This window comes from Macaca fascicularis, chromosome 4 (genome assembly GCF_037993035.2).
Source record: "Macaca fascicularis isolate 582-1 chromosome 4, T2T-MFA8v1.1".
In the NCBI taxonomy this organism is placed as follows: Eukaryota; Metazoa; Chordata; class Mammalia; order Primates; family Cercopithecidae; genus Macaca; species Macaca fascicularis.
The window spans coordinates 3637509-3651955 of NC_088378.1; the positions used below are offsets into that span (position 1 = coordinate 3637509).

The following is a 14447-nucleotide window of genomic DNA, read 5'->3' on the forward strand; positions in this document are numbered from 1 at the left end:
TGTGCTGCCCCTTATCTGTCAGAAACTGCTAACAGTTGACGATACAAATAAAAAAGAAGCAAATGGATAGTAAAAGAACAAATGGAGGCCGTGTGTGGTGGCTCACGCTTGTAATCCCAGAACTTTGGGAAGCAGAGGTGGGCAAATAACTTGAAGTCAGGAGTTCCAGACCAGCTTGCCCATATGGTGAAACCCTGTCTCTACTAAAAATACAAAAATCAGCCGGGTGTGGTGGCACATGCCTGTAACCCAAGCTACTCGGGAGGCCAAGGCAGGAGAATTGCTTGAACCTCAGAGGTGGAGGCTGCAGTGAGCTGAGATCACACCACTGCACTCCAGCCTGGGCGACAGAGGGAGACTCCATCTCAATGAAAAACAGAACAAATGGAAACTCATCAATTAAGTTTAATTTGGCAGCTTTCCTTTTTTCACAAACACATCAAGCAGCTGTGCGTGTACCCCACATGCAGGCACTGTAATCACGTTCCTGTTCCTATAATGAAATAGGCACAGTGCAGCAGTATTTCAGCAGGCTCCACAGCGAGTTCCTCTGCGTCAAGGGTTCTGTCTCCAGTGCAAGGTGAAAGTCACTGCTAATCATCCCTGGAGGATGCCGTAGAGGGTGAATTATGGCCCTTTCTTACGATTTATTATCCAGCTGAAAACTGCAAATCAATATGAAAATGTAAAGTTGAATGTTTACCATAGTCAGTCAAAAGCATTCAGAAGCAGAGGGCACTGACTGTGCGGTTAATAATGGACCTTTGACCTCAAACACAGGGACTCAGGGAGTCAGACAGCATATGGGAGGGAAAGGAAAATTTCAGCCAGAGATCACTTAGCAAAGTTGGGAGAATCTAAATTTTGTGTTTTAATGAGACCAAGATCATTCTGCCTCGAGCAAGACGTTCAAGTGTAAATAAAAAATGATAGAGCAGGTACAAAACTGCATGTTGAATATCGGTTCTTTATGGCGTGTGCCTTATCCTGTTCAGGCTGCCATAGCAAAATGCCACAGACTGGCTGGCTTGCCAACAACGGTGTTGGGGGCTGGAAGTCCATAGTGAAGGTGCCGGCAGCTGCAATGTCTGGTGAGGGCTGCTGCCTGGTTCACAGGTGGCATCTTCTCATTGCAGCCTCACATGGTGGAAGGGACGAGACAGCTCTCTGGGGTCCCTTTAGTAAAGGCGCTAATCCCATTCATGGGGCTCCACCCTCATGACCACATCACTGCTCAAAGGCCTCATTTCCCAACACCATTGCTTTGGGGATTAGGTTTCAACACAGGAATTTGGGGAGGGCACAGCATTCAGCCTGTAGTAGGCAGATCGGCACCAAATATATTTAAGCAGCTAAGTGACACACAAGTGTCCTGGTTTACAAATACAAATCTACTGAATTTGCAAAGATAGGTGTGTATGTTGTTTACATCCTGGTTGAAACAGCAGAACACAGTAAATGCGCTCTCAGATGTTCACACAGTTTTTCTTCTTGAGTATCTTCATATAGTATTGAAGTCCTTAAACTTTTATTATAAGTAGGGTTGCCAGATTTAACAAATATATTGATTCAAGTCCCTCACTGAATTTGAAATATCAGATACACAGCAAGTAATTTTTGATATAAAAGTATGTTCCATGCAATATTTGAAATATACTTACGTTAAAAATTATTCATCATTTGGCCAGGTGTAGTGGCTCATGCCTGTAATCCCAGCACCCTGGGAGGCTGAGGCAGGCAGATCATCTGAGGTCAGGAGTTTGAGAGTATCTGGCCAACATGGCGAAACCCTGTCTCTCCTAAAAATACAAAAATTAGTCGGGCGTGGTGACGCATGCCTGTAATCCCAGCTACTCAGGAGGCTGAGGCAGGAGAATCGCTTGAACTGGGGAGATGGAGGTTGCAGTGAGCCAAGATTGTGCCATTGCACTCCAGCCTGGGCAACAGAGTGATACTCTGTCTCAAAAAAATAACAATAAAAATAAATTATTTATGGTTCATCGTTTATCTAAAATTCAATTATACCTGGCAACCCTAGTTATAAAGCCAGATGATTAGAAAATACTCTACAAATCTCATGAATATTTTATAGATTATTTGGATAGAACATGTTTCTAAACAGATTCAATGTAACATACACTTAAAAACTGCATTCTGCAGAAAAATTCTACCCCGATGGCTCCAAAGAAATTGTGTTTCCCGACGGGACAGTGAAACATCTCAAGGATGGACAGGAAGAGACCTTATTTCCTGATGGGACAATCGTAAGGGTGGAAAGGTCAGTAATGTCAGACAATGCGAACCCGAAACATCCCCAGTTTTTGTGTATTTAATAATTTCCTTATATTAATTTAGATTTTTGCAAACATTTAAGTGCTTGTATTAAAAAAATAATAATAATGTCATTGACTCCAGAAGTTTTGTCTTATGGCCTTGATTTGAATCCCTTTATAGAGACTGTGAGTTTCAAATGGACTTTCAGGTATTTACTTTACTGACATTAGCTGTGTTTGAATTATAACCGTAAAAATACACTCCAGTCTTCAGTGCTCACCTCAGACCACGTGGTCTAGAAGCCCAAGTCCATTGCAGAACACGTGCAAGCAAATGTTTAAGGCACAACAAGGAAGAGCTCATCAGAGCTGCTATTTCAATGCTAGTTTGTGCAGAAAGTAAAGATCCACCCAGCTGCCCAAGGGAGGGCATGGGATGTTGTTTTAGACCTTCCCTTTCTTTCCTGATATTCAAGTGACCACTGAGTGAGCACTGTGGGCTGTGTCTCCTTGCTGCCCCACCTCCAACCTTTCTCTGAGTTCTGCAGTCTCCCGCTCTCACCATTTCTCTCCTGGGCAATTACAACAGACTCCCCCAGCTTCCTCACAGCAGTCAGAATCTTCCCTGTCACCTCCGGGGCCACTTTTCTGAAATGATTCTATGTGTGTCCCTGTCACTCCCTGTGTTAACCCTACCGTCCCTCTCACCGTCAGAGCCAGCTGTCAGCACAGGCTTCAGCCTGCAGGTGAGCAGACACGGCTGACCTCCCGCCCTGCCTCCTGGTCCTCCACACTTGCCCTCTCTCACCCACATCAAGTTTCTGCTGATGCCCTGAGCCCACCGTGCACCTTTCCTGCCACTGCCCGTGGCCTTCTGCACCCCCATCTAACGAGCTTTGGAAGAAGGGCCCCAGGTGGGGCCATTATTCGGTACTCCCCCACCCCCTACTGGCCTCCACACTAGCAGCATTGGCCCTGGCGCACACTGCCCTTCCACGTGTTTCTCTTCTCAGGAATGGCGACAAAACCATTGTGCTCAGCAACGGGCAGAAAGAAATCCACACGGCCCAGTTCAAGAGAAGGGAGTACCCAGATGGCACCATCAAGACTGTGTATTGCAGCGGCTGTCAGGAAACCAAGTACGCCTCCGGGAGGGTAAAGATCAAAGATGAAGCTGGAAACATCATCCTGGATGAGAAGCAGATGAGCCTGCAACACGCAGCGTCACATGGGAAATGCCAATTGCAGTTTTTTGCTAAAACAGACAAAAACTAATAATGTATTAGCTGTCCCAGATGATCTTGGAGAGCCACTAAACCTTTAGGACTACCCAAGCCTCTATCTAGAAATTGCAAAGAAAAGGACATTCTCTTCTCTATTTAGGAAATACGGTTAGAGCAGCACCCATCAGATAACAGAAGGCTCACAAAAGAAAGATTTCCATGCCCCCAGCAACACTGCACCCTCTTTGATCATCACAGGGGCCATTTCTGCCTTGTGATGGACCCAGGAGGTCTCTGCAGAGCAAGTGCCCTTGGACCAGCTGATTCACAAAGTGCTGAGCCCCTCTTCCCTTTATGGCCCACCCCAAGCACGGCTCATATCTCCAGCATTACAGAAGCTCAGCCTGGACAGTTCACCTCTGCTCACCGACACCCCTGTCCTCACTGGGACAAGAGGGAGACAATTCTAGTCACTACAAGGATACTCAAGTGGCGTCCAAGTCAGGTCAGGGCTCCAATAGTGCAGTTAACATGGCCTGTCACAGCCTGGGGAGCATGTTGCCTCCTGAAACTTGAGATTTTTTTAAATCCCGATATAAAATGATAACCAGTTACTTACTTCTTTTGTTGTTTTGCAGGCCACCTAGAAATACAAAAGCAGACTGGCATTCATCTAATTTTTATACTGAAATGTGGATGCCCCCAAACGTGATTTTGGAAAGAGATAATTTCTTGAAAATCTTATCAGAAGATGCATAGTTTTTTAATTTTTTCCAGTATGTACTCATGTTTTTATGGACTACAACACCATATTTTAGTGCCAGGGATTATTTTAACCTTAATACTGTGCACGCATCATCGTAGTCCTCAATATTTGGTAATGCTATTTATAGTAACTCAAGAACCATGTGCTATCTGGCTTTGAAGGAAAAAAAGGAAGTCTACTACGATTGCAGTGGATGGAGGCCTTTTGTTTTCAGATGAATGCTAAAGCAATCAATGCGAGGCATTTGTCAGGCATAACCGGCAAAACAAATCCATTATTAAAAAGCTATTTTGGGTTTGGCTGAAAGAATGGACTTGCCTGTTGCTTTGATTGTTTTAAATCAGCTTATACTAAAAATTGTCACTGAAGCAAACAAAATGATACACGGCTGTACTGAAAAAATGCACTTCTCATTATCTGTGGGAGATCAGGGAAGAATCAAACATGCAATTTTATCAGGAAGCCGTGCGCAGGCATCAGATCACCTGCCTGACTGGAAGTTTTCATTAAATATCATCTTGCAGTACACTCTCCAGTAGTGACGGGTGCAAAATCTGTCATCCAAATAAGATTAATTCAGTGTGCACATGGAATTAATACATTCCATGTGCGGGAAGCCCTTCATGGAATATACATTCTGCAATATTGGAAATCAGTACAAGCTTATTAAAACAACATTTCATACTGATTTGCAAAAAGTCAGAATTTACTTTTAGTTCTTAACAATCTCCCAAAGGCTTCTTATTAGATGTACAATCTGATTATATTTATTACATTAATTTTGAGGAGGGGTCTCTATTAACCTATTTGCAGGCACATTTATGCACAAATTGTAAACAAGCACATTTACTTGTTCAAAAAGGTAGCATTAAGACCATCACAAAACAATGACAGAGTATAAAGGGCTGGGAGATGGGGTGAGTCACACCCATCTGGGCCACTGTCTACTGCCACCTTGGAAAAAATCTTCAGCTGTCCCCCACTTCCTTTTCCCTAAGTGGGTGACATTTCATCCCCTGCACGGCTCAGGGATGTTGTGGGGATGGATGAGAAGGGAGCAGGACAGGCGTCCCGTCCATTCCACCCAGGTGCTGCTCCTGAAGGGAGTCTTGGATGGAGCCCTCCTCTCTCTGCACGTGGAGTCCTGCAGGGCTCCATGTTTTCCTAAGGAGCACAGGTCCTCTCAGAGCATGGGCCCCAAGTTTCATCGCCATCAGGTGCAGCCCCTCCCGCCTCTCCTCTCCTGCTCCCCACAGCCCACATCATGCAGAAGGCCCTCCCTTAGGTTAACCCGACTTCTTCCGACTCATCGTTCCTTCCGCAAACATTCCTTGGCTCACCCTCCCCCACCCCCAGGCTAAGGCCCCCAAGTGCTCACTGAACCTTGCACTCCTCATGTCCTCCTCACACTGTATCCCGATGACCTGCAGACCTGCCTGTCCCCACCTAGACAACACATTGAGGATGGAGCTCAGTCACCTTCACCTTCGCTCCCCAGCAGCTAGAGTGGAGAGTGGAGCCTCGGAGGCTCTGGAGTAAACGAAGAGGTGAGAATGTGGAGAGTGGCCTCGTGAACTCTGATTATTGGTGCTAAAGTGAAAGGGATTTCAACATAGAGGCTGACTCCCAAAACTGACGACTCTGTCTGATGCTCAGTTTATCAAATTCACCTTTGAAACTACCTTTTCTTGAGCACTTAAAGATTGATTCTAATTAAGTTTTCTTAATACTGCAATTATAGGTTTAGAATGGTTGATATTTTTGAACAAATACTTTATACAAGAGACAGAACCAAACAATTCAGATTATCACCGACTTCTTACAGACCTCCAATTTGAACCTACTCTACAGTATTAACCATTTTCTCATTATTCTATATTTTTTACATTTTCCTACAATTATTACTATAATTGTACAATTATTACTATAATTATTACTATATTGTATTTTACTTGTTTCCCTGCTTTAAAAAGAAAAACAGAAATCCTGTGGTTCATCTTGCTATGGGTGTGAGTGTGACAGCGGGAACTGTGTTACTCACTGGTTATTCCTCCTCCGGCATTTTAAACTCAAGGCACTGGACATCATACTCAACCTTTATGGTTAAACCTGACATGCTACATTAGCATTCTTGTGTTTCTAATGAACGCCATTCACAGAAGTTTTAGTTTTTTGCAACCTGGGATCAGGCCACATCATGACTGTCATTGCCTTTGTGGGAGCTTTTTTCCATTAAAAAATTTAAACATGTAAGTTTTGTTACTGCATTTGTATGAAGGTGGATATATCAATCGTGTATATTAAAACATTTTCTTACACCTAAGAGTTCATTTGTTTCCTTCTGATTTTTAAGAGAAATTAAAACATTTTCATGGGCTCCTAAAAGTATCGTGGGCCCTCATGTGCCTGATGGAGATGCTGGCCCTGCCTGGCGTCCCACCTTGTATATTTGACTCTCCCCTGCCTGGTGTTCCGTCACGCGTGGTCCTGCCGTTCTGAGAGGTCAGCAGAGCTGGGGTTGGTGTTGGAAACTCTGGCATTCTTCACCTTCCGAATGAGCAGTGGCTTCCCAGAGAAGACTCATCCTGGAAAGGCAGGGTGGGGCTGCCGGGCAGCTCTCTGGACTCACGCTCGGGGGTCATCAGCTGTCTCTGCTGTCAGGTGGCACCAACAGGATCGACTGTTATTTTTTGCTTGTGGCTCAATGCTCACTTTTTCCTAGGCTACTTGGCTTTCTTGTGGCTTCCCAGGTTTCTTATCTGCAACTGCAGATAGACAAAGTTTATATCTATACTTTAGAAGCAGACAATGGAAGGAATAAAACCACATTCCTCATTTATTCAAGGCAATAAAATTAAATGTCATTATATTCTTTTGTATCACAACCATCTTTGTATAAAACTTCTTTCTTCTAATACCATTTTCAATTTGTAATCAACTTACTTCAATTAACCATATTTCATTATTTTTTATTATGAGTTGATTCTCAAATGACCACAACTTTCTGTCTTTGTATCACTTCCCCTGATATCTAGGGAAGTGTCCTTGCTTGCTGGGAACACAGAGCACCTGGCAGGCTGCATTAGTTTCTGGGGCTGCTGCCTCACCTTACAGGCAGACCTTGGGGATACTGTGGATTTGGTTCCAGGCCACCACAATAAAGCTCATATTGCAACAGAACAAGTCACACAAATATTTCGTTTTCCCAGTGCCTATAAAAGTTTGGTTTATGTTATACTGTAGTCTATTAAGAGTGCAATAGCATTATGTCTAAAACATGAACATATCTCAATTTTAAAATACTGTATTGTTTTAAAAAATGCTAATGATCATCTGAGCCCTCAGTGAGTTACAATTATTTTGCTGGTGGAGGGCTTTGCCTGGATGTTGATGGCTGCTGACTGATCGGGGTGGAAGTTGCTGAAGGTTGGGGTGACTGTGGCAATATCTGAAACAAGACCACAATGAAGTTGACTGCATTGATTGAATCTTCCTCTCATGAAAGGTTTCTCTGTAGCATGCGATGCTGTTTGATAGCATTTTACCCACAGTATGACTTCTTTCAAAATTGGAGTCAATCCCCTCAAACCTTACCCACTGCCTCATCAACTAAGTTTACGGACTATTCGAAATCCTTTGTTGTCGTATCAATAATGTTCACAGCATCTTCACCAGGAGTCAATTCTATCTCAAGAAACCACTTTCTTTGCTCAACCATAAGAAGCCACTCCTAATTTGTTCAAATTTTATCCTGAGATTGCAGCAATTCAGCCACATTTTTAGGCCCCACTTCTAATTCTAGTCCTCTTGTTATTCCCACCTCATCTGCAGTTACTTCCTGCACTGAAGGCTTGAACCCCTTAAAATCATCCATGAGGAATGAAATCAACTTCTTCTAAACTCCTGTTAATGTTGATATTGTTTCTCCTCCCATGAATCATGAATGTTTTTAATGGCATCTAGAATGGTAAATCCTTTCTAGATGGTTTATAATTAACTTTGCCCAGATCCATCAGAGGAATCACTATCTATGGCAGTTATAGCCTTATGAGATGTATTTCTTAAGTAACAAGACTTGAAAGTTGAAATTTCTCCTTGATGCATGAGCTGCAGAATGGATGTGGTGTTAGCAGGCATGAAAGCAACATTACTCTCCTTGCACATCTCCAACAGAGCCCTTGGGTGTATTGCCAATGAACAGTAATATTTTGAAAATAGTCTTTTTTTCTGAGCAGTAGGTCTTGGTAATGGGCTCAAAATATTCAGTAAACCACTCTGTAAACAGATGTGCTGCCATCCTGGCTTTCTTATTCTACTTATAGAGCAAAGACAGAGTAGATTTAGCATAATTCTTTTTTTTTTTTTTTTTTGAGACAGAGTTCCACTCTTGTTGCCCAGGCTGGAGTGCAATGGCAAGATCTTGGCTCATCACAACCTCCACCTCCTGGGTTCAAGTGATTTTCCTGCCTCAGCCTCCCAACTAGCTGAGATTACAGGCACCCACCACCATGCCTGGCTAATTTTTTTGTATTTTTTCTTTAGTAGAGACAGGGTTTCTCCATATGGGTCAGGCTGGTCTCAAACTCCTGACTTCTGGAGATCCACCCACCTCAGCCTCCCTATTAAGCATAATTCTTAAGGGCCCTAGGATTTTTGGAATGGTAAGTGAGATTGGCTGCAATTTTAAGTCACCAGATGCATTAGCTATTAACAACAGACATCCTGTCCTTTGAAGCTTTGAAGACAGGCATTGACTTCTCCTCTCTAGCTATGAAAGTCCTAGATGGCATCTTCTTCCAACAAAAGGCTGTTTCATCTACACTGACGACCTGTGGTTTGGTGTAGCCACCTCCATCACTTACCTTAGCTAGGTCTCTGGATAACTTGCTGCAGCTTCTCCATCAGCACTTGTTACTTCATCTTGCACTTTTAAGTTATGGACATGTTTATTTCCTTAAAACTCATGAACCAACCTCTGCCACTTTCAAACTTTTCTTCCATAGTTTTCTCACTCCTCTCAGCCTTTTTTGAATCAGCAATAAAGCTGTTTCACTTTCTTGTCATTCATGTGTTCACTAAAGCAGCACTTTTAATTTCCTTTGTTTTTCTTTGCATTCACAACTGGGCTAACTCCTGGGTGCAAAAGGCCTTGCTTTCAGCCTATCTCAACTTTGAACAGGCCTTCCGCACTAAGCTTAATCATCTCTAGCTTTCGACTTAAAATGAGGGATGTGTGTCTCTTCCTTTTACTTGAACACTTAGAGGCTGTTGTAGGTTATTAATGGTGTAATTCCACAATTGTGTCTCAGGGACTAGGGAGGTCTGAGGGGAGGGAGAGAGATGGAGGCAGCTGGTCAGTGGAGCACGTGGAACACAGGTGACATTTATTATGTTTTCCGTCTTACCTGGGTGTGGTTGTTGGTTACAAAACAATTACAAAGTAAAATCGAAGATCACTAGGTGCAGATCACCATGACAGACATAATTATAATGAAAAAATTCGAACTATTACAAGAATTACCAAAATGTGACATAGAGAGATGAAGTGAGCACAAGCTGTTAGAAAATGGGACCCATTGATGTGCCCCAACGGTGCTGCCACAGACTTTTTTTTTTGTATTTTTTAGTAGAGACGGGGTTTCACCAGTGCAGTATCTGCGAGGCACAACAGAGCAAGGCACAATAAAACGAGGTCGGCCTGTGCGTGCAAACCCCTCACAGAGGGCTGTAAACACAATGTAGGAACGTCATGGAAAAGCCCGTTCTGAGCACGGGGCTACAGGGGGCGCTGTTGGGTAAACAGGTCATTTGGCGGCACAAAGCAGCTCACGGCCCATCTCTGAGGTAACGCGTTCAGATTTACCTTTTCAGCATGTGCCGGGCCACAAACTGGGTCACTGAAAACCGCGGAAGTTCATTCTTCGCCCCCGGACCAGGCGGGCTGCGCCCTCAGGGAGCTGAGCGGTCCCCGTGAGGCCCCTTCGCTGCCCGCGCAATTCAGCTGTGCCGACCCCAGCGCGGCGGTGCCGGGACCTGGTGTGCAGAGGAATCGTGGTGAGAAATGTGCACACGTCGTCCAGACAGACGGCCCCGTGAGTCTCCCGACAGAAAAGAGGACGGCGAGGCGGAGTCCTGAAGGCGAGGCTTGCAGAGGCGGGAGAACCAGGCAGAAGGTCACTGGCCTGCGGGGCTCCCGACGGCGAAGAGGGCGGCGCCCCCCACGCGCCTGCGCTCCGGGAAGGCGGAGTCTGTCAGCGCCGCCTGCGGGGTGTGGGAGCTGCGCGCTCCTTCCCTGTGGGGCGGAGCTGGCTGGAGCCGCCGCCTGAAGAAACCGGGCTGTGTCCTCCGCTCCGGGGAGGGGAACGTGGCCAGTGGAAGCCGAGTTCCTTCTGTTGCCTCCCGCAGCCCACAGCGAAGTCACTCTGAAGAGCACCTCGCAGGCCTGCGCTTCTGCTTCTCGTCGCCTTCGAGGCGGCTCTGACCCTGACACCCCTTTCCTCCTCTTGTTGTCTCCTCGAATCCTACAGTAAGGGAAATGGGGGTCCTGTTTTGAAACAAAATGAGAAAGAACCGTAACCTTCAACTTCAAAACACTTCCAGTCTCCTGAAGATTTTTCACATTCGGAGATCTCCACCCATTTCCCAGGGTCCTTGAAATATTTCCTGGAGCCGCGCCTCTCCCGGTGCTCTGGCTGGAGACAGCATTCCTTTGCGTCCTCGTGAACACCCAGTTTGGGGTGGAAGAGTCAAAAAGAAAACCCAGGAACGCCCCATCCTGTCGTTCTCATGGTCCCCCGAATCCCCGGGGCTTCCTCTCTCCGCCCCTGGTCTTCCTGCGTTTGTTTGACGGGCCCTGCCCGAGGTTTCCGGTTGCACCTGCGGGAAGGAGGAAAACACTCGCCTGTTCCATCTTCCTAGGAGTGGAAATCTGAGGCTTTTTGAATGGCCACCGTATATTGCCTTAATTCTCCTTCACTTTCAGCGGTTTTGTCTGCCCCACCTCAGAAAGACCGTCTGTGTTCTTTCCTCCATAGCCCAGGCACCGAAGGCACGTGCCGTGCCTATAAATTTCCTGTCTCGTCCCAGACTCTACGTGAGCTCGTTATTACTTCAGTTTAATCTGCGCACGTTTCACCCTAGGAGAGACACTGCCCAGATGTGGCAGCTTTTCCTGACAGATGGCCCGAGGCTATTCTTGCCCTAAAACTTCAAATGCTCACTTAAAACCATCCTTCCTAACAACACAGGTTTTCCCATTTCTATGAGGTTGACCTTTACACCTGAAGAGTCATCAAAACCCAGCTGGTGATAAAGAAGTGACGATTTCAAAAAACGGAGGGAGAATGGAATCTGGTCTCTGGTGATTCCAGTTGCTTGCTTTAGTCTGATCGGAATGTTTGAGCATTTGAGGAAAAGGCCCTTAACTCGATTTGCCAAACCCCAGAAAGTAGGAGCTGAACTGACATTTAAAATCAGAATAGCCTTGACGGGCTTGCATTCTTACTTATGTCCTTTAAATCTTTCCTGGAACAGGGTTGAGAGCGTGTAAATGTACAAATGCATGAAAACAGGCAATGAACAAAGTGTTCATTCCAGTCTCAGGTCTAAATTCCCTGGACCATGTTTTGTCTCTTGCCTTTTCTCTGAACTCCATGCATGTTAAGTCATTAAGTCACAGCCTTCTTTTTTTTAAGACAGACTCTCACTCTATCGCCCAGGGTGGTGCGATCTCAGCTCACTGCAACCTCTGCCTCCCAGGTTCAAGCAATTCTCCTGCATCAGCCTCTCGAGTAGCTGGGATCACAGGCGCACACCCCCAAGCCTGGCTGAGATCATAGGCTTTGTCAGCTGTACCCGCAGTCTCCCTGTGCACCCAGCCACGGTTAGCTGTCGCTGTCTTGACCCTGACAGTGACCCTTGCTGTTCGCAGTTGTGCCGTCCACTCTGCATCCCTATTTGCAACAGCTTAATCTTGCCTCTTTCAAAATAATTTCAACCAACAGTAATTGTATATATTTATTAGGTACAATGTGGAGTTTTGATGTAAGTTTGCATTGTGGAATGACTGAATCAAGATAAATAACTTATCCATTACTTTACAGGCATCATTTTTTTGTGTGTGAAGAAAACATTGAAAATCTATTATTTTAGCAATTTTGAAATATATACTACATTATTATTGACTGTCATCACCATGCTATGCAATAGATCACTAGAGCTTCTTTTATTCCAGCTCTTTGGGAGGCCGAGGCAGGCAGATCACGAGGTCAGGAGTTCAAGACCATCCTAGCCAACGTGGTGAAACCCCATCTCTACTAAAAATGCAAAAATTAGCTGGGTGTGGTGGCATGTGCCTGTAGTGCCAGCCACTCAGGAGGCTGAGGCAGGAGAATGGCTTGAACCCATGAGATGGAAGTTGCAGTGAGCCGAGATGGTGCCACTGCACTCCAGCCTGGCGACAGAGCGAGACTCTGCCTCAAAAAAAAAAAAATAATAATAACGTGTTTAACTTTACTTCTTCATTTTTTGCTTAAAGTTTGATTATATAAAACGTAAAATTTTTTCAAGAGTTCTGCATCGCAGGACATTAAACAGTAGAAATATCTGTTCCTTCACAGATTCAAGTTATATAAATTAAATCTGTAAATTTATTCAATATGGAAAGCTAGATGATGAAATAAATTTGAAAAGGACCCAGTAGAGCAATACTGCATTGCTTATGGATTATTAGTTACTTTCAGGATCTAAACCAAGATTCTAAATATTTAGACTGCTTTCATTGTATTTTATACTTAAATATCTCTCTATCTATACTGAGTCAAGCTACTGGACCAAAATGTCTGATTTAGGGAAGCATTTCATTTTATAGCAAAAGTTTTTCCATCTACAGTTACCATCTACAATGGAATTTACATTACGGTGCGGACAAAAACCTCCTGGTTCCTTTTGAACAATGTGCAATAAATTCATTATGTCAACCCCATGGTAAGTCAAACAGGTATCAAAAAACATGGAACAATTACACATAGTTCAGTAAAGTAAAATACTAGTTTTTCTAATGTAAACATTAAGCAGTGAAATAAAACGTATCAGCTATAGTTGACTTGGTTTCAGGAAAACCACATTTGAAAATTACATTATCTTCCTCATGTCATCCGTAGTCATTGACAAGATTTTGTGGGCCACCGTGCTGTGAGCTGTGTGGATGTAGCAGTAAATGAACGAAGGCAAACTTCCTCGCACTGGTCATGAACTGTGGTCCCCACTCTTTCCCATCTTCCAGGTACAACCAGATCTTTGCATAAATCATAGATCAAATGAACAAGAAAATTCAACAGTTGCAGAAATGTCACTAACTGTGCTTCATCTGATCACTGGATGAATTTTGTCCTGGATAGCTTTCTGAGGCTTTTCTCTGGGTTCACTGTCCTCCTTTCTCTGGGTGCACTGTCGTCTTTTCTCTGGGTTCACTGTCATCTTTTCTCTGGGTTACCTGTCCTCCTTTTTCTGGGTGTGCTGTCTGTTCTTTAGGTGCACCGTCATCTTTTGCAGTCTTGTCACACTCAGTATCAAAGTGCCTTCCTTCAAGGACATCACGACTTTCAATATTTGCAAGGACTGTGGCCCGTTTATGAACTGAACATTTGTATAGCCAATCCTTTGGTTGTTCGAGCACATTGTTTAGGTACTGTATGAGCATAGGATCAGTAGTTACAAGCAAGGTGAGTCTGTACTCTGCACTCCAGTGAAGGCTTCAGATGAGTATGTGCTGTGCTGAAATAAAATGCTGTTGATACCAAATGGGAAGAACTCGGACAGGATTCCACGTTCCTGCCAGGGTGATTCTCTGCTCCCGGGAGAGCTGCATCGCCTCGGCCAGGCCCACAGACCAAGATATATCGGCTTCCACTTGGCCAACCAAGAGCACAGCCGCTTCCCCCAGCCCCTCCCACAGCATCTCCCCACCACAGCTTCCTAGAACTTAGTTCTTCCACCTCGCTGAAACTTTGTACCCTTTGACTAGCATTTCTTCATTTGTCACGCCCACCCCCTTCCTCAGCCTCTGGTAACCAGCATTCTACTCTCTACTTCAATGAATTTAACATTTTTAGATTACACGTACAAGGGAAGCCCTGTGATATTTATTTTTCTGCCCCAGCTTACTTCACTTAGCATAATGTGTTC

The 14447-nt window shown here is 44.6% G+C and overlaps 1 protein-coding gene and 1 long non-coding RNA gene across 14 annotated transcripts in view; one reads left to right on the forward strand and one right to left on the reverse strand.

The window, feature by feature from the left end:
- Positions 1-4493, forward strand: part of LOC101867510 (T-complex protein 10A homolog 1) — a 25304-nt gene extending 20811 nt beyond the window's left edge. Inside the window, exons 7-8 of the mRNA XM_045391729.2 lie at positions 2161-2278; positions 3287-4493. Coding sequence (XP_045247664.2) covers positions 2161-2278; positions 3287-3548 — 380 coding nt within the window. The 3' untranslated portion in view covers positions 3549-4493. The remainder of the gene's footprint in view (positions 1-2160; positions 2279-3286) is intronic.
- Positions 388-10465, reverse strand: LOC107129388 (uncharacterized). 13 transcript variants are annotated; one of them, XR_012434378.1, is made up of 6 exons: positions 10126-10465; positions 6703-7027; positions 2555-3461; positions 2139-2250; positions 1662-1799; positions 388-665 (listed from the first exon to the last, which is right to left on the reverse strand). It is a non-coding gene; the product is annotated as an uncharacterized lncRNA (long non-coding RNA). The 13 variants fall into 13 exon arrangements; XR_010586158.2 differs by having other exon boundaries at positions 3363-3528; XR_010586156.2 differs by having other exon boundaries at positions 2555-3528.
- Between the last annotated feature and the right edge of the window lie 3982 nt (positions 10466-14447).